The sequence below is a fragment of the Wasmannia auropunctata genome, unplaced genomic scaffold (assembly GCF_000956235.1).
Source record: "Wasmannia auropunctata unplaced genomic scaffold, wasmannia.A_1.0 LD335994.1, whole genome shotgun sequence".
In the NCBI taxonomy this organism is placed as follows: Eukaryota; Metazoa; Arthropoda; class Insecta; order Hymenoptera; family Formicidae; genus Wasmannia; species Wasmannia auropunctata.
In genome coordinates, this window is record NW_012026896.1 from 199,816 (window position 1) to 220,200 (window position 20,385).

At 41.8% G+C, this 20,385-nt stretch overlaps 2 protein-coding genes and 1 long non-coding RNA gene across 4 annotated transcripts in view; 2 read left to right on the forward strand and 1 right to left on the reverse strand.

The window, feature by feature from the left end:
• The window catches only part of LOC105453794 (kinesin-like protein KIF16B), a 17,809-nt gene extending 5,276 nt beyond the window's left edge, over positions 1-12,533 (reverse strand). Inside the window, exons 1-10 of the mRNA XM_011695997.1 lie at positions 12,239-12,533; positions 10,458-10,527; positions 5,970-6,080; positions 5,135-5,251; positions 4,406-4,651; positions 3,959-4,131; positions 3,412-3,814; positions 3,028-3,312; positions 2,382-2,795; positions 2,118-2,315 (exon numbers count right to left, since the gene is read on the reverse strand). Coding sequence (XP_011694299.1) covers positions 2,118-2,315; positions 2,382-2,795; positions 3,028-3,312; positions 3,412-3,814; positions 3,959-4,131; positions 4,406-4,651; positions 5,135-5,251; positions 5,970-6,080; positions 10,458-10,527; positions 12,239-12,285 — 2,064 coding nt within the window. The 5' untranslated portion in view covers positions 12,286-12,533. The remainder of the gene's footprint in view (positions 1-2,117; positions 2,316-2,381; positions 2,796-3,027; positions 3,313-3,411; positions 3,815-3,958; positions 4,132-4,405; positions 4,652-5,134; positions 5,252-5,969; positions 6,081-10,457; positions 10,528-12,238) is intronic.
• On the forward strand, positions 105-637 carry LOC105453793. The gene is made up of 2 exons (XR_974917.1): positions 105-211; positions 385-637. It is a non-coding gene; the product is annotated as an uncharacterized LOC105453793 (long non-coding RNA).
• A 3,351-nt stretch (positions 12,534-15,884) lies between the features above and the next one.
• Positions 15,885-20,385, forward strand: part of LOC105453795 (myosin-I heavy chain-like) — a 34,004-nt gene continuing 29,503 nt past the window's right edge. For both annotated transcript variants that reach the window (XM_011695998.1, XM_011695999.1), the window contains exon 1: positions 15,885-16,078. In XM_011695998.1, the coding sequence (XP_011694300.1) occupies positions 16,051-16,078 (28 nt within the window). In that variant the 5' untranslated portion in view covers positions 15,885-16,050. The remainder of the gene's footprint in view (positions 16,079-20,385) is intronic.

The following is a 20,385-nucleotide window of genomic DNA, read 5'->3' on the forward strand; positions in this document are numbered from 1 at the left end:
GGGGCCCAGGGCTACAGCCCCCTTAGCCCCTCCCCTTAAATCGGCACTGCTTATCATCCACTGTATCGTTACCATTTTAAAGTCCTGCGTCAATATTAATCCCGAAATGTGTGTCTGTAGGGTGAAGAAACCGATGGAGTTTAACAGACCAAGAATTCCGATCTCCGAGCGAGTTATTACGCGCCGCGCGAATTCGTATATTAGCAAAAAGGTTGGTATGCATATGTACACTTACGGTCTTACGATATAGAATGGTAGATATACATATTTTTTTTTTCATATCTCTGCAACCGTTCTCGTATCGTTTTGCCGTTTTTATCATTACGCATCGATTGATCTGGAAACGTAGTTGAAGTTATGGGGGGTCGGGCATTGATGTTTCAGACCGCACGGCGCAAGCGAGGTTTCATAAAAGGCCGACCGGTTGTTATTAAAGGGCAGAAACCTCAACGACGAACAACGTAACGAAGATTCGCTGACTATTTCATAAAACCGTTTGCAAATACAACTTTTGTAATAAAAGAATTACCGTCCCTTGGGTCTTACCACAAACTATACCTCGAACTAAGAATTTAATCGTCGTCAGAACAATTCAACCGACTCGAAGAGTAGAATATTCAAAAAAAAAAAAAAAAAACTAGATAGTTTTTCGTCGTCTCCAGAGCAGGTTGACAGATTGGTAGTTTTACGAAAGATTGTTTCTATAAATCTCCTTTCTCGTAATAATTTGGCTCATACACAATGTTACATCGTTACTCGTTTTTCGTTCGCCATTTTTCGCATGAAAAGATCTTTTCGTTTATTTCGATTATCAGCATAATCACATCATTTATTAACGTAACATTCTTCTTTTCGTTTTACGCAGATCACACGCAATCATCTCCGATATAATTGAGTCGATATATTTATATGAATATATATATATATATATATATATATATATTCGCTAAATCTTTTATCGTTGTGCGCGCCTTCAACAAATAAGTGTAAATGAATAAACAGATCACAAACTAAATAGAATGAATAAACAGCGAATGTATTCTCGCGGTGCATCGCCTCGAGAAAATGATTACAAGTTTTCTTCATTCTATTGATTAATATACTCGTAATAAAGTGCATCATGCGGACGGATCGCGAGGTGCGACGACAACAAGTTAAAAAATGAGAGAAATTGGGTTTGTTAATCGGGAATGTTAAGTTCGATCGAATGCATATACTCTTAAAAATTATTGTGAGAAACAGAGAGAGAAAAAACAGTGACAGTGCGTGCAAGTACTTCGTGGAGGATCAAACGCCAATTTTTGTATGAAAAATTTATTAAACAACAATATATATATATATATCAGTATAACAATAATTAGTGTCTCTATCTTTGTATCTCGCATAACAAACCCATAGACGTATCTCTATATAAACAAGCCCAAGATATGTACATACTTCACTCTTAACATTCTTACTAAATACTTAAATATATAACATTCCAAGGAATGCCATCTGTCCGGCAATATCTATCTCTTCAGCACTAGCACCTTTTCACGATCAGCAGCCTACTCATATACATCAACGCAATTTGTTAACATAAACAACTCTTGTAAATATTAATATGTTAAATGTACGCAATATATCTGAGGCCGGTAGAGAGAAATCGAGATAATCTTACGTGGACAATCTCTGTGGAAAGCGAAAACGCAAAATCTCGTCGCAAACGACAACGGAAGCTTGCTACAGGGGGGGGGGGGAATACACATACTGATGAGGCCTGGATCTAGACATCGATAGACAGTACTGTGTATATCTTAATCACAAAAATTTTGGTCGAATTATCGAAAATGTTATCGATTTCGCAAACGCGGTCGTTTGCGCAGGCCGGGAACGCTCGCAGACGCCCGTCCACGAATTCGTGGATGTATATCCTCGCAGCGACGCGCGAAGAGCGAGAACTTTTATTATCCCGATGTACCGGGCTGTCACATGTTCAACGGACAAACGTGCGAGTAGATGATGATGTTGCCAGACAAGCAAATAAGGACACCGATAGCGACAAGGACGAGGTAGAATTGGTACTTAATCGAGATTACATTCAATTCCGGAGACGGAGGCGCGTCCGTGTCACTTACTTGCGTCATTTCGTCCCGCCGCTCTTGCTCCAGGACATGCCGGCGTGCGCGCAGCTCGCGCTGACGCGACTCCAGGACCGCGATCGCGTCCGCCCACTCTTTCCACTGAGCGCCCCATTCGCGCTCCAGCTCGCGTTGCGCTCCCTCCAGCGCTTCCCTTCGAGCGGCCCATCTCTCCTCGCGCTCCTCTTGTTCTCTCTGCGAAGGAAAAGAAAAATAATTAGTTAAGAATTCGGTCCAACGAGAAATGTTTCATCAACGAACCTTGAAGTCTTCCTTCTCCTTCAGAAGCGCGGCCTTCTGCTGCTCCAGTTCCTCGACCGCCCTGAGGTCCTCGCTCGAGTTCAGGAGATTGTCGCTGGAGCAGGACGCGTGTAGATCGGAAACGCTCCAACTTAGTAGCGATAATCTCGACAGATTGACAACCGTTGATTGTAGATTGCCGTTACCCGAGCCGCCCTCCTTTCGCAGCTTGGCCGCCTCGGCCGGGTCGTTGTACCGGAACATGTTGTTCCTACCCAGGAGAATGATACAGCCTTGCGATAATCTCGTCGGCTTGTCCACCTGGGCGGTATTGATCCAGCAGTGGGGCGAGAGCGGATGCAGCGTCGCCACGCCGCTATCCAGCTCGACGACGCAGTGTTCCAGCTCCACGTCCGCACCGGTCAATACGATATCCTGTTTGTGATACAACGAGCATTTTCACAATCGTCTTTTTATTAATTAACACAATAATGCAACTAATGAAAATAATATAATAATAATAATATGAAAATAACGCAACTTTTTAAAGCTTGGTCTTTTATTCTGGAATTGGAGCGATTAGTACTTTACACATTGGTTATATATAGTTTCTACTTTATATATATGTAATTTTGAAAATTTTATTATATTTGTTTTTTTTTTTCACCTGAACAACGGGAGCTTCCTCCGTGCCGACAAGCGTTTTTCCCTCTTTCAGATGATACAATGTCACGCCGGTACTGAGCAAATCGTCGTCGATGCCGACTAGATGCGGCATTTCCGAGTCTAGAACGACACCGACCCCGCTCTTGCGTAATCCCAGCGCTTTTTGCTCTTGCAGAATCTGTTGCGTCTCTCGCCACTTTTCGGTCCATTCCTCGGTCAGTACCTTCTCCTGCTCTTGCTTCTCTTGGATTTGAGCCAACAGCACTTGCGGCGGTTTCTCCACGCTCTGTAATCAACAAATAGATATAGATATTTTTTCCCTAAAACGGCAATGAGAAAGAATTTAGAAAAACACGCGCCGCGGTCACTTTCACGAAATACTTGCCATATTTTTGTCGATGAGAGACTTCAGCTTCTCTATCTCCGCTCTGAGCTCTCTGATGAGCTTCACATTCGCGTCTTCGTTGATGGTCGGCTTGTTGATAATGTTTTTCGCGCGATTGGCGTATCTAAGTGTACTGAGAGTGTCGTTGTAATTGCATTCCGCCGGGCTGATAGTCGCTATCATGATAGTCTTGGAATTGCCGCCGAGGGAATCCTTCAGCAGCCACGTGAGCACGCTGTCGCGATAAGGGATAAACGTACGTTTCGTGGCGGACGCGTCGCCGCTGGCAGAACTGAGCTCGGAGAGCGTGGATATCACAGTGCCCAAAGTCACCAGCGACTTGTTGATGTGCGCGCCTTCCTTCAGCCGTTGACCCGTCGCTCCCGACGCGTTAGCACGTTCACTGAAGTGGCAGAGAACATCGAAACGTTAAGAAACCGCGTAAAAACTCGTCACGCTATTTTTTTTTTTTACTCTTTGTCTTTTATTTTCGCGAACGAACGGACTCGAGAATAACTCGACTTGTGAATGCTTTTGAGGGGACTACCTTCCGGCCAAGTCGACCAGGTGCACCTTGGAAACAGTCTCCGACGGCATGTTGCCCTCTGAGAGGCCGGCTTGAACGAAGGTTATCGTAAAAATCGCGTGACTCCTGCTACTCACGTCGTTCATCTTTGTGCTCGCCGTAGTTCTGTGCGTATTACCTCTCACCATGCATTCCTGAAACAAAAGTAATCCTTTTATGCACTGATATTACGAGGAGATACTATTATTATTACGTATTATTCATTATATACAATATTTATTTTATATATTACTTTATTTATACTGAAGTAGCAACGTAAACAAATTTATTTCATAAAAATGATGCGATAAGAGAGATTAATATGATTATAAGTATATATATATAATTCTTAGTAATTTCAGTAAACAATAGAGATAAAGCAGATAAGCGAATAGTACTCGTTATTAAAGCGCTTTCCGTTGGTCTTACCTGAATGTCCGAATAATCGTAGACGAGATGACACGATAGATCTTGGACGTAGGGCCCTCCCGTGGGGTGTTCTCGTACCCTCAACGAATGGGATTGGCTTTGGTCCAGCCTAAGCAGATCTCTCACTCTTTCGTTATAGATTTCCAGGAATGATACTTCCGTTCTGTACGACGCCCCGCTTTCCTTTCCAGCTGCCATTCTGGCGAAAAGCGTCTTGCAAATCCGTGGTATCAATCCCTGAGATTCCTACAATAACGATTCGCATTTAATAACAATAACGTTGATAAAAAGAGATTGTATAAAATCAATGCATCACGTCCTCTTATCAAAGGTGGAAAAAGTTTGATTGTATATTGAATTTTTCATTTTATATTATATATTATTGCAAAATTTATTTGACCAAAATTGAGAAAAACTAATTGATAATTCATAGAAATTATTTTGTTATTTTATAATAATATCAGAGTGAGATTTTTACTGATTCTCAAGAAGGCGTTGAATCTATATCGCCTAATTATATATCTACTCGATACATGAAAAATTTCATGTTTTGCAATAATTAGAAATTTGATTCCTCTCATTTATTGATTTCCCTTTCCCTCGTCTTTTTGATTAAATTATATTCGAAGGGAGTATCGACGCGGAAGTACTTTATCCGCCCATGTAATAAATGAGACTGAGAAAAAGGGAGGACGTTTTTTTTTTTAAGGAATTAGATTATCACATTACCGGCGTGCCCATCATTGTGAAGGTCTTCCCGGATCCTGTCTGGCCATAGGCAAAAACGCAGGCATTGTAGCCCTCGAAGGCACTTTCTATTACGTCCGTACCAAGATCGTAGAAAACCTAGGGGCAGGGAGGAACGATTGGATTAGGATTCGTTTCCCCTATCATTCGATAATACCGAGCGGCGTCTCGCTTTAATAACTGCGCGGCGGAAACGAAGCGAATCTTATCAGTCTCACATTATCCCTCAATGGAGCGTGCCACGCGTTTTACATAATGGCACCTAATTGGGTCATAGTAACGCCGACTTTATAACGATTACAGCCGTGCAAGCCCGAAGCGATTATTGCGACGATCCCGTATTGTGTCCCCGCATAATGACCGAGATTTATTCTGTTCGATTGTACTTTGACAGCCCTCTTTCATTCGTTACAAATGTTTGTTGGCAAACACTAATCGGCCCGAAAGCTTTCGTTACGTCATTACAATAGACACAGCTGTCGATTATATCGATTATGTTAGGAGGATCAATTATTGCTGCAATTATTGTTGCCGCGCTCGAGAGACACTTTCTCTCTCGCACTCGCTTTCTCCACGCTGTAGCTCTTTCGTGATATCTTTTTATCGTCTGTGATTCATTATCGGTGCAATTAAGCTAATTATAACTGCGCGAGCGTAACGCGATCCGCCTCGTCTTTCCGTATACGGTAACGAAAACATTTCACGCGTTTTCAAGGTCGACAGCTTCGTCATCGCGATCGCGAAATCTCGAACGAGTGATTCTTATTTCTTCGCTTCGTTTTCAGCCGTGATAGAAAATATTTCATGACATGTGAACCTCTTCCTGGGACGCATAGTTTTCGTCGTTCGAATCGAAGGACCAGTAGGAGTGATCGAACGTGAAGTCTTTGTACTTCCCCCGGTCGATGTCTTTGCAGCTATCCGGTGTCTGTAAACAATAAGTGGTAATCGTTATTTCAGTATATCGTCGTATAGTGTACGTTTCGTCATGTTATCGCCGTTGTTAGTGTTAAAGTTCAATTATCATTAGTCCGAGTCCAATTTGTACGGATAAATGGATAATGAAACTGACTGTGACGGTGAAAAGAGTTATATTTACATGTATGCAGAGTGTATCTTAAAAAACGCCCACTAATTATATAGCGTAATTTCTTGTAAAAAATTGAGTAGAAAGTCCTGAACCATTTTTTTTTCTACAATAAAGCGATCGCAACTGCAGTAATTACTGCTTCACTGAGCATTGCAGAGAAAAATGGTTCTTAAATAGCGCTCACTAATTACATAACGCTAATTCTAAAAAATTGAGTTGAAAAGTTTTTTTTCTATAACGAAGCAATAACTACTGCAGTAGTGATCATTGAACATTGTAGAAAAAAAAAATGGTTCAGGATTTCTCAATTCAATTTTTTACAAAAAATAACGCTATATAATTTAATGAACGCTAATTACGATACACTCTGTATAATTATGAAAACTATATATAATTATGTCTGTTATATTTATAAATTATATTATATTTATATACATTTTGATATTAAAAATATAGCATTTTTGATATTTTGTAGCACTGGTAAATATAAAATCTCCGAAGAGATTATTTCGATAAAAATTCCGTAATATTTTCTGATAAGTATTTGAGTCCTCGAGGTATAACAAAGCTTCTTGAGGATTTCAAATTTTCCAGGTATTTCCAAATAATAGATATATAATTCGGTACCTTTTATAAATTAAAATTTTTCTCTATAAAATTTTCTTTGTTTTCATCGTGGAAAATGATTGAATGGCATTTCAATCGAATGACTCGCATGTATTCACGTGAGGTTATATACGGAATGCACACATTCCGTTGAATTCCACGTAACTGATAAAGCATCGCTGAGAACATCGTGCTGCATTATGCAAGAAAGCGAATGGGAGGTAGGCAATAAAAAAAAAAAATAAAGACTAGAACGGTTTTCAGGTCAATCTCACTTTTATGATTTCGCATGCGCTTTATATCGAGCCCGCAAACACGCTAGCGGTCGGAAGACAGTATATTAATTTACATATTCGCATGCGAATATGTGTTAGCGAATTTCTAAACTCCGCCGCATAAAATAATAAGTACATATAGTTCGGAAAGCGAAGTTCCAGACAATAACCCGTTCCTCGATAAATCCCGATTTATGAAGTGCTTAGCGAACTGCTTAGCGTTTCCAACTTTACCAAATTTTCCAAAGCACCGTGAATGTTCGAAACAACAATATATAATTTTCTAATAAATATCTTATCGGAAATCGTACGCGCGATTGTACTATTTGTATTGTTAATTTACAAGCAGCTTGACACCGTTCAGCTTGAGTTTTATCAAAATCGATTAAGTGCGCTTTGCGCCTTCGGCCAAGGCTGCACTTAATCCGCGCTTGTCGGAGATCCTTTTTACCGAGCTATCGCTCTCCGTCGGGATTGGCCTTCTCCTTTAGATTAGAAAAACAGAGACAGTCCGGATAAGGTTTAATTGAATGCGGATAAAACGTGGATTATACAACGCGGCGCGCGGCCGCGGCAATTGCGCTCGATTGCGTAGCCGCAATCGGCGAGCAGCAACGAGTTGCTATGGTTGCTGCGGTCCAACCGCGATTTTCGCACTTTCTCCTCGACGCATGCCTTGTTACCTTTCAATGCGGAGATTCACGCAGGTAACTGTAAACTGAGAGATGTACGGTCGTGACATTCTCTATTTTGTTTAGGTACACTGTTAATTCTATGTAGTGTCAAATTTAATCCTAGTTAAGTCGCCACTGCCCCTTATACTTAATAAATAGTTATTTTTAACTAAAACAATATAGTTACTTTTAAGTAAAACAATAGAATTTAACCCAAATTTGGGTTAAATTTGAACTGTTTTAAATTATTTTACTCCAATGTTTTAGTAAAAAATAACTATTTATTAAGTAGGAGTAGTGGCGACTTAAATAATAAGATTTAGTTTATGCTTGACACTATAGATTTAACAGTGTAATCGTTTATTTTTGCAAAAATCGAAGATAAATATATTAAATAATTATATTATTATAATTTCCTTTCCTCACATCGTTTACTTTATAAAACTTATACAAATTTATCTCAGAAGAAGCAAATTTTCTAAATTTATTTTGAGACAAAAAAATTACTTTTTCACGCTCTTTTCTTTATTTTTAATTATCTGCGATATTTTATAATTGAAGCGACTCTCGAGAAATTTTACCAAAATGGTTTGCTCGAAAAAGAAACATGTAAACACGACACGCATCAGCTTTCGTTTTGATAGGATGGATTTGTTGGTCAAAAGTCCAATTAGGAATTACGACTTGGGAATCCATAAAAGTTATTCGTGCAGAAATTATGACGCTAAATTCGCGAGGCATCGAGGCGATTATAGCGAAAAAGAACAGATCGTCCACGTCACGACTTCCGGCTTAGAAATTCCTTTAGAAAGTTTATTTAAGGCCATTATTTCTCGGTACTTTGCGGTATCACGAAGTGAGTTTTTACACGCTCAGGTTGCCATACAACCAAGAATGTTGCTATTAATACAACTAATCAATTCTCTCTGTACAAGTTTTCTATATTTTAAGTAACAGGAGCTTCTAATACTGGAGATTCTATTGAAAAAATTGACGCTATATTTACGGGAAGTCTATTAATTAACGTACAATTGCATATTGAAAATATGTGGCACGGAACGTTCTTTGTGATATCGCAATCCGTTACAATATCGAATGAAAGTTTGATCGTAACGCGAGAACGTCGAATTTGAGCCACCGTTTAGAGCTCGGGCTTTACGGCGCTTTAGAGGGGATAGATGTGACAGTGGACTCGTGATGTAATCGCGGCTTACATCATGAACAAGACCTTCAGTTTATAAACATTGAGCCAAAACGCAAATATGCGACAACTACTTTTAGCACCGAAGATGCGTCTCTCGTATACACAACAAAAGGTTGATCACATCCACCCACGCATTCTAACCAACAACTATCTATAACTCGTGCTCGTAATAACCAACAGTAATATACATACATCAATAATGTAAACATCAGCAGCGTATCTCGACATTTAAAACATCCATACAAAGCCTCGCATGAAATATTCATTAGAGTAAAATCTCTTTTAAATTGAACAATGGACAATTCCCTCGTTATTTAATCTTAAAACACGAAGCGTGAAAAAGATTTCTCCATTTAAGATGGATCCGTTATTCAAGGATTAAGTCTCAACGTTAATTTTCGCTTATTAAGCTCGACAAGAGCGAATATCTAGAAGGTCATAATCATCAAAATTCGTGACTTGTATTGTGTAAAAAGATGCATCAACATCAAATGGGGAAAGAAAGCTGAAATATATATTCTCTAAAGTACCTGAAGTTCTTATTAGTTTCAGAATAAATGTAAAAGACTGACAATATTTTACTATATCAAGAAAGATAAAAGACAAACATAACAGACAAATTTTAGATTCTTTCCGAATCGCCGAGCCCCGGTAATTTGTGCCACCCTACCTCCCATGTACCGCTTTCTGCCTTCTCTGTAACATCCATTACGTATAGCGATTGATCGAATTCTTGTGAAACAAGATCGAAACCGGCTCCGAAACCGGGCAATTTACGCGCGAAAATCAACCGTGGGAGAGCCTCTGACCTCGATTGCGATAATAATCGTACTTGGAATTTACCGTCGCGTTTATGCAGCTGTTCGAATCAGCTGCTGGCTAACAATAACAACAATCATAATGATATCCAACGTAGATTGTCCAACGTAGAATATCGTTACTGTTATACAGTTTGACACAAAAATTTATGGAAAAGATTTACCATTTCCTGTTTTCCCGATTTTAGGCTGAGAAATACTCACATCATTGTTTCAAGAAATTGAAGTCCGAGACTTAACTTAAAATTGTAACGCGATAATTAACGTTATTGAGGTTTGAAAATCGTATTGAAGGAATTACGTTACGAAACGCCACTTATCTAGCATTCTGCAAACTGCATCATGAACAGAACTATAAAAATAGATAACGATTCTACAACAAAGATAATGTTTGACTACATCCGTTATTGCACTTAAAAAAAATCGTAGTATTAGTGACGTAAGCTCGAGTTTTATGATTTGTGCTCTGGCTGGTGACGGTATAACTTTCGCGAATCCTCTGTAGCGGTATTACAATACCCCCAATTATTTGAAAACGTCATGTAGAACGAACGAAATGATAAAAAGGTGCGACATCGTATATATGTTTCGACAAGGGCGGATGGAACGTGACGCGCGCTTGCGAGAAATGGCCTCACCTTGGTGCTGAAGATCCGCGTCCTCTTGCCGCTCATCTGCACGATCAGCTTGTCGTTCATCGCCACCTCTCTGCAAAGCAACAAGCACACGTTTCGTTATCCCGGCACCGACCTCACCCTCTTACAGACGTTATATTAATCGGAGACCGAATTCGGAAAATCGACGAGACGCGCGCAACCGTCCGTAATGCACACCAGTCAATACCACCGACGACACAATTGTGTCACGTGCTGTCAATAACGTTCGACAATGACGACTGAATCGGGAAGTTGCTGTCACTTCTCACACCTTTTTACTTCGCGACGAAATAGTTGAATCCGTCATTTCAAAGGGGATATTGCTCCGAGATTATAATCCTTATTTTCTCAGAAAAAGCGAATAACATCCGATAATTATTTTTACAGCTGTCTAATTTTATTATCATCAAATATATGTTATTGTTTAATATTATTTGCTTTTTATGAATGGAATTAATACTAAATGCATTTTCAATGTATTTAGGATGAAGAGACCATGGTTACGTTTCTCGTATATTTGCCGAATATATCTCTAAGAAATATAGCAAATTCGCGGAAATGACAAGCTTTTTTTTAAATGTAATTTAGCAATAATTACTCACATTAATTAGAATTTTGAGGGTCATCTCATCAAAATTCTTTCTAAAATTCAAAAGTTATTTGAAGTAAAACAAACTAAATAGTTCTTCCGACTTTTAAATGCCTGAATTAAAATAGCAACACAGAATCAATGTATGTGTATAATAGATAAAATTAAGATAAAATCGATGCTTTCTCACGAATAAAGACATTTGCATAAGTGTCTGAGAAATTGGCGATTTGTAATTAAGATGGACAAGACAAGATAAAAGTAAAAAAAACTGTGGAGGTGTTCGGCGGAAGTGAATCACTGGTCTTTACTTTTTTTTTTGCTTTCGAGTTTCGATGTCCTACAATAGCATAGAACGTGCGAGAAGATTGAATCACTCTGACGATGACGAATCCATTTTCCAATGATTTCAGTCGCATTCATCGCGCCCCGCGCATGCATATATCATCCTTTGTATTCAAATAAACATTGCGTCAATGATTCCAGCGGCCGATTAATATCTATTGGTCGATGCGCTCAATATACGCTGCAGCACGAAGAGACATCATCCACGGAATGTTATTGACCGCAAAATAATTACATAATCATTATTGACTGATGGCGATACGAATACCAGGAAAATCTAGTGTACGTCTAAGAAACTGGAGCGTAATTCTTTCGACGGAATTTCAAAGACGTCACGACGGCGAATTCGGGCGATGCAACGGTGTGCGCAACTGGATGCGCCCTAAATGTCGTCATCCACGAGTTGACGTACAAATACATACATATATCACATGACATTATTTTAACGTACTATACTCGCTGTCGGGATTAATTGTATTAGGGTTTCGATCGATCAGCGCGCTCATCTACGCTCTCTCGGATAAAAATTTGCGCGCGACACGTCTCGCGGCGCGTATATCGAGACACGCCGCGACGGTCCAGCTGAATTTTCGGAGCAATCGGGAGCGACGGTGTGGCGCGACCGAAAAAGTGATTCCGTCGCACCGCGCGGACGGACATTCTGGTCGCAATTGTATACGAGAGCACGACGGCGAGAGCACGACGACGGTATGTACACATCGTATAGACGCATAAGACTCTTTCTCATCTCACGTCGCGTAACACGAGACGAGGCAAGTATTTCCGGTCACCAGTTGCACGAGACACACACATGCACACACACACGCACCTCTTGTTGAAGGGTCGAACCCTCACGGCCACCTTCACCGATGCCATGGTCCCGCAGGAAGGAGCGCATCGGGCTCGAGGGAACGCGAGGTGCGATCAACACCACCGCCGTTTCCTCGCGCGGCGACGCCGGAGATGGTACGCAAAGTAGCGGCTGGGAGCGCGTCACGTACGTCGCGTCGCGTCGCGTGGCGTGGCCTAAGAAAGACGCTGGCGTCCTCGTCGAGCCTCGAGCGCGCCCGGCAGCAGCGACATCGTCGTCGTCGTCTCGACACTCTCTTTCCCCACACCCACCGCCCGTGACTCACGGACGACCGCCGACCGCGGAGCGACTGCCGCTGGCGGAGCGGAGCGAGTCGAACGATGAGGGGGGTGGAGGGGGGAGCCGCGCGCGCATGCGTGATTCCCGCGCACCCGATCGGCGGCTGCCTAACCTAATGCCTATTTGCTCCGGCGCCGTCGAAGGAGAACCGTGGAGGATATTCAAATATCCAGCATATTGGAAAGAGAAGTGCACGTCGAAAGAGCGGCGCCAGTATGTCAAGGAAAATATATATATATACATGTGTATGTTACAATATACAAAACGTTAAAACACCTTGTTAAAAATAGAGGAAGCGGGAGAAGGACGCGCGGAGGAGGAGAGAGGATACGTGTCCTGCTCCTTTCTGGAAACTTATGAATATTCTCCTCCTCCGCGTGTCAGCTTCTATTATTATTCAATTCTCTATATGCATACTATAATTCTTTGTACTTCCACAAAGTAATATGGTCACCCTATCAGCCTCTATTATATTATTCAATTCTCTATATATTATAATTCTTTATATTCCACAAAGTAATATATATAATATGTCACCCTGGATACATCTTGATAAAATGTTGAATCAATATTGCAGGTGATACCAGTATATATCAGAGTATATGTCGGAAGTACAATATCTTAGAATTATTGAATTCCCCGGAGCTGTTCGGCTGCCCCGACTGAAGGAGGGTATTCAAGTGGAAGAACGTGGACCAGGTGCGCCTCGCGCTTTTCCTTGGGAACGTCTTTCATGCAGGCGCAATGACGTCATCGCGGTCGTTAGCACAAGCCCGGAGCCGCGCGCGCCGCCCACGCCAAGGCAGCGGTCGCCGAATCGAATCGCTTTGCGGTTTTTCGAGCGCATAACGGCGGTCGCCGCGCCGGCGAGAATTCGCGTCATCGTCTTGTTGCCAGGCCCCTGCAGGGAGGTCGGCTGTGAGGCGCGAGCGCACCGCAATTCACCTGCATCCACCTGCCCGGCTGGTGAATTGCATGGCAACGCGACCGTGAGTGTCAGAGCGGAATCGAAAAATTAAATTTTTAAGGAATAAATTACTCGTTGGGATGAAAGAGGTATCTCCTATATACTTTGGGCGCCTCACAAACGTCATTTTATTCTTCTTGACATTTAATGAGTAACAGAGACAAAACGACACTTGTGCTGGCTTGTGTCACTAAATTTACTAAAAGAAGGAAAGGTCCCTTCACAGTTTTTATGGTATTTCAAATTGAATTTAATATTATCCCAAATTCAAATTCTCAAAATTTGCCTACATTAACGATACCAAAATCAATTTCTTTATAAGAAATATAACAACGTTTTTTTTTTGATAGAAAGCTCAAAACATTTGTCGAAGAGAACTGTTTGTCGTTCCATTGTCTTAATGTCAGCAAGAAGAAAATGATAAATTGCGAGAACCTTGAAGAACCTATGCAGCGCATATAGCGATTCGTATATAGCCGCGATCGGATTGACGTGACCGCATTTGCGTCGTATATGAATTGCGAATTTATTTAAGCGCAGCGCAGACTTCCGGAAGACTAAATACGGCCGCGGGATAATGACGGTCGGATGTGTCCCGGTCCTGCCATTGACCGCGTAATATCGCTTATGCTACTAACGTCGGCACACGTGCGAAAAGGAGTCAGATGAATCCCGACGACGTGTCGTCTGAACAAAGACGCTCGAAAGTCGGTGAATACGGATGTAATTTCAGAAAGGTCTGTTTGTCTATTGCGAAAAGGAAACACGATCTTCCAAATCATACAGTAACTTTCTTTATACTTTTAGATTCATTTATCTCTGAATTAATGATATAGCAAAGAAAACATGATACATCTCAAAGAAGACGTATTTAAAATTGCAGAGTAAAATTCTTTACAAAGAAAGAAGCTTCTTTGTTTTCAAGAAAAATGCTCAACTAAAAGTATCACGCGCAAGATTTTATTATTTCGATTTATTCTTTTCATGACCCAAGATAGCGTGTATAGAAAGTTTAAAAAGAGCTCACTCAGTCATGTATATGTCATCAATTCTAAGTTTATTTTAAAATGCAAAAAGAATTCTTTTTCAGAAAAATTCTCAGAATTGATGACATACAGCTGAATATACGAATGAATTCTTTTTGAACTTTGTGTGCTATTTGGGATCGAAGCTATTATTTTCTTTCATATAAATAGCGTGATTTAATCTCGACGCGCTGAAAACAAAACTAATGAATTCACCAACAGTAATGTATGTACGTCCAATGTACAGAATACTGTAGACGCACCGGATGTTCATCCGGTGGCTCGTCATGTGTGTCTATCTAAGACAAATTTAACGTTCTTCCTCGACGGTACATTTCTAGGAAGGGGGGACCACATCACACGAGTCCTTCTCCGAACTCTTACAAGAAAAATATGTAGCGAGGATATTTTGAAAAACATAATATTTTTGAAAAATCTAAGCACGTAAAATGCCTTTGAAATCATAAAAATTTGTTTAAAACAAATATGATATTTTTTCGCTAAATTTGAAAATAAACATGTAGATTTTTTTCAAAGGAATGTCTCAATTCCTTAATACGTTTTAGAACGCTTATTAAAAAGTATGTGTTTCTTATTATTAATCTACTATAACATATAAAAAATTGATCGAAATTAAGCGAAGGGTGACACGCGCGCGTATTTTTATCATACCTATAATTTTCTTTCTTGCCGACTGTCGGTCTGAGTTTGTTGAAACGCGTACAGATGGCAGCACTCGCCACGCGAGGCGAGCGTTCCGGTAAACGGAGCCAGTCCTGCCACTAGTTCACCGGACTCCGGAGCTCCTCGAATCGTTGGAGGAGGGAGCGCGGGAGCGGAAGCGCGAAGGGAAGGGTGCACGCGGCGTGGGGGACGTCGGCGAGGGATCGCGGAGAGAGTCGCGGGACTCGCGGGCCGCGTCAGTTGGGTAGCAACTGTCGGGCGCGTGTTGTCGCTCGCCGTTTGGTGTCGGGGTAAACGCGTGCGCGGGGTGCTGTGGGTTGTGTTGATGGTGGGCAGTGGTAGTGCGCGAAAGGTGATACTCCTCTCTCTCTCCTCCTCTTCCTCCCCTCCCCCCGCCGTCGTTGGTCGCGCGCGCCCGTCTTTCTCTCCCTCGCGGAACCCGCGTTCCTCCCCCGCCCTTCCGCCCCTCGCTCGTCCAGAAGACGCCAGGGATGTGCAGTGAACTTACGAAACGCGAAAACATGTGATTCCGACGAGGGGCGAGACAGCAGCCCCCTCCCCCCCTCTGCTCGCGCGACACCCTTTTCCGGCTCTCGCCGCTCGCGTCCGCCTCGCGGGGGTAGTGCTGCTTTCACCTCATCGTACTCTCGCATCGCGCGCCCGCCGGGATACGCCGCTGGACCCCCTCCGCCCCCTGGTCCGCCCCTGTTCGTGTCTCTTCGCAATCGTGCGGCGCGTCGAGGGGTCGTCGCCGTGGAGGAGGATACGATGTTCTGAATTTCGAGGCAGCGAGAAGAGCCACGCGCGCCGTCATCATGGTCACGAAGCACTTCGCATTACAGGGTGAGTTGCTCTCTCTCTCTCTCTCTCTCTTTGCCACCCCCGCGCGTGCCTGGTCGCCGCTCCTGTTTCTCTCCCCGTCTTCCCTGCACCCGCTCAAATCCCCCGTGCTTCCCGGTGCATGTCTATCGCCCCCGCCCCGAACGTGTCCCAACGCGATAACGCGCGTAATTTCTCGTCGCCGTCGCCGTCGCGACGCCTTCTCGTAGGCGTACGTCGTCGACCTCCCGCGAGCGGGTGGGTGCAGACCGGGTGGGTGCTACTGGGTGGTGCAGCTCGATCATATAATAACATACCCCGCGACGTTGCATGTACCTTCCACACACACTCTCGTCCCTTGTCCTTTCGTCGTTCCCTCTCCTTTTTGAGAATAACAGATATAATATCGTGGACTCGATAAGCAACGCATCGGTAATAACACCCGTCCTTTGAAGCGCGAAATAATTCCAAGGGGGAAATTTTGAACGTTAAAATGTTAAACATTGTCGTCAAACGTTTTCTTTTTTGTAATAAAAATTTTATTTATTAAAATAACATTCTCGGTAATATTCTGCAAAGGCATGGAAATGTTGAAAAATTATAACAATTTGGTTAATTAATTTTAATTGCGGTTAGCAATTTGCAGTTATTAAATTACAGTTTGCTGCGATAATTAATATTCTCTGTGTGTGTAATAAAAAAAATAGACCTACTTTTATAATCCGCTGGCTTTCGCGATTCTATAAAATTCCGCAGTTGCTGACAAAATTATACTCACTAAACTGTCGGTATTGCGATTACTTTTCTGAGTGCGTAGTGGGAAGTAGTAGTTAAGATATATTGTATGCTGTTATAAGGACTGAAGGAGCTAATAAGGATGCACGGCGTCGATTTGATTCGCCTGTGTCGACCGCGAGAACACTCGCGGCGACCACTTCACAGTTCCTCCCTCTCGTTCGTTTTCGGCATACTGATCGAACAGGCGGGCGTTTCTCGCCGTGGTCGTTCGTCTCGTCGCGAGCTACCACCGTTCTCCCGATGTTTACTTGCTATCGAATTCAGGAAATCCATAGTTTCCGAGATATTAAGCGATTAAAAAGGATGACTCGTCGCGAGCGAAATTCTCAGAAGAACGAATAAACAACGGAATTATATTCTTCAGTCAATTTTACATGAAAATTTTATAATAGTGAAATTTTGATTTATAAAACGTGACATATAAAATAATATTAGGTACTGAAAAATTGCAGTCAAGAATTATTTCTCTCGATTTTTTTTACTAACAAAATTGATGATTGTTTTTTTAGTCAATTTTAAGTGAATTGCGGTAAAATTCAATTTTTTTCCATAAAAGCATGACATGTATTTATAATTGATATTAGAAAATTGCAACTAAGGATTATTTTCCTTAACTTTTTCACTATGTAAAAGTTGATTCGTCATGAGAGAATCGGTCATTAACGTGGTTGATCGTGGGATACCCTGATGGCACGTGCATTTGTAGAAAGAGAAGAGAAGCAAACTGAGATTAAATTTACGCGCGTTGCCTTTCCTCTTTAAAAAAAAAAAAAAGAAGAATTAAAGAGTCACCCTTCTGCTGAATATCTGTTAACGCGATCAAGGGGACGTTTCGCGCTTCGTTGAAAAACGAGGCTGACAAATGTCGCAGAGAGACAAGCATGACAGCGGCGACGTGCGAGCGTACCCGGCAGCGGGGACCTGACCGCGCTGATGTCAAGTTCGCCGGCGACTTTCGCCGCGCCGGTTCGACGCTCAATCGATTCGCGCGCTCGCGTAATCCCCGCGTCCTCGCGTGCCTCGGCGGCGGTCTACGCGCTCGTGTATAGAGTATACGCGCTTCGTGCACACGCTCGAGCGAAGAAGTCAAGGGAACGCGACGGTGGGAAAAAAAAATATCCCACCGTAGTTCACGGGTTCACGAGAGCAACGACCAGCGTGGTGTGTTCCATACCGCGTTGCGGTGATGTTTACGGTTCGGCGTATAGTAGTTTCGCCACGAGAGAAAAAAAAATGCGCTCTATATAATTGCAATAACAACATGATTTAACCGTTCGATTTCGCGAGATATTTAGATTCCTGTCGATTTATCGCTGCATCTTAAAATATCGACTTATAATGTCGAATTAATTATTTAATATTGCCGTATATATTGATTATAATTGTTAACGTGAAACATATTATCGCGATAAGATTCCATTTAACAAGCTGACATTTATATCAGATTAAATGTACGCACATATCTCGGTTCTTTTATCGTATTAACGTGTATCCACGTCGAGCTCGATTGATAGGCTATACGCAAGATCGCGAAAAGGTTTCCTTGTCGGAACGCTGGCTCGAGTGTACAACCGGCATTCGTAACGCGCCTATCAAAGATATCAATGCTGCTGATAAAGTTGCTTATAGTATATACTTTACGATATATATATACTGACGGTCTTTCGTCGCGCGAGTACAAAGCGGCCAGTCACAGTTCGAAAAGGCACCGCCAAATGAAATGTGCGATATATAATAGCGCGACGCAACATCCTGCGTTTTATCTGTCTCATTGTCAATATCGTCCTTATGCCAGAAATATATAGATCCAGCAGTCCCACAAATTATCGTTGTTTATCACATTAAATATTATTACACGCTACTTTCGAGTATATTAATTGTCGTAGGAAATAAATTTAATCATATCATTTCTTTGAAACGAATTGGAAAATTACGGGATATTTTTGCGAAATAATATCTCACTTCACTTTATCTTTCTCCGTCGTCGGTTTGATTTCCATTTAATTTTATCTTTTATATGTATGTTCTGTATATGTATGTTCGCAAAAGAAGGAAAGCAAGTGAGAGAAGAGCAGAAATTATTTCATCCGATATAAATATACATCCGTAATATTTATACACACAGAGATGTGAAATAGATTTTTAATTGAAATTTTTTAATTGAAAAACGTTAGTAAAAATAACATGGTAAATTCTATAATTAATGCGTATCCCGTTTGTGACGGAATACGATTTGTTTCTCGTGGACGATGATGGTGAAACATTCGTGAGAATTCCTATATCCGATTGCGACCGTCGATGTTATTTCTCACGATTTTCTCGCAGCGTCAGAATTTCAGGAAATTGGATTCGGTATACGATCGCGGCGAGCGACGCGAGAAACTTTCCCCCGATGAGATATACCCGCGAGCGTAATCGTCGAGATCTCGTTCTCCGGGCCAATGAGTCATCGGTATGACATTTCTAAGGAGCAGGTTTCCCCCGCGGTATATATTCTGGTATGCATTCAAAATGAATCATCGCGTGTTTCGTATGTATCGTAAAAACCGACTTTCGTGGAAACTAGTTTCATCGTCGGTTGGCATTGATTATACACAGGATGTGTTACGCGTTTTCACTCAACTATGAATTATCCGATAAATTTCCGGAATCTTGGCGGTGCAGCCAAGAAGAATCGCAGTATTAACGATGACCTAACAGCGGAATTATTCAGATTGCTCAGCGAATTAATATTTGCATGTATTTTGCGAATTAAGAGATCTCTCCCTCTCTTCGAGGAGAGAAATAACATCTATATTTTCTTTAATTCCACTTCGGTAATTTTACGCGGGCTTAGTTGTAACAAAATTAGTTAATTCGAGGCTTAGTAATCGAGAGGCTCAACTGAAATTAGATTAAATTAAATTACACTGATAGCACAGATAATTATTTCAGGGTTATTAGATATCGAATAACGGGTGATAACCCGTAATTTGGCGTAATTTGATTACATACGTCCGCAAGATAACGTTCATTCATAAAAAAAAGTTAAATTCGGCTTTGAGTCGCCAAAACTTCCGCTGCGGAAAAAAAAATATCAACATCGGATTTATCGTGCAATTCTTAGCGGGGGAAGCTGATACGCCCGAGTGAATTCTGATATACCCTGTGTAAACTGAACGTTTTATCGCCTCTGGATGGGATACGACGAACGACTGCACGCAGAAACTTTACGCGTATCCTCCCTTCCTTCCGTCACGCGGATCCAAGGCGCGTGTCCTGCGGCCCTAAGCTCGGCTGTGAAAATGATGCTCCTTTCTACTATAATACTATGTAATAATACATGCATATGTCTTACACACACACACACACACACACACACACACACACACACACACACACACATACGCGCGCGCAACGACGGTATAACTACGTTGCGCCATGTGGGCACCCGTGCCAGTTGTGCATTTTAATTCTCTCTCCCCGGTTGCAAGTCGTTCGTGACTGCTCTTTGTTCCGCACATTTTCTCATTGGCTTACTCCAATCTCACGCG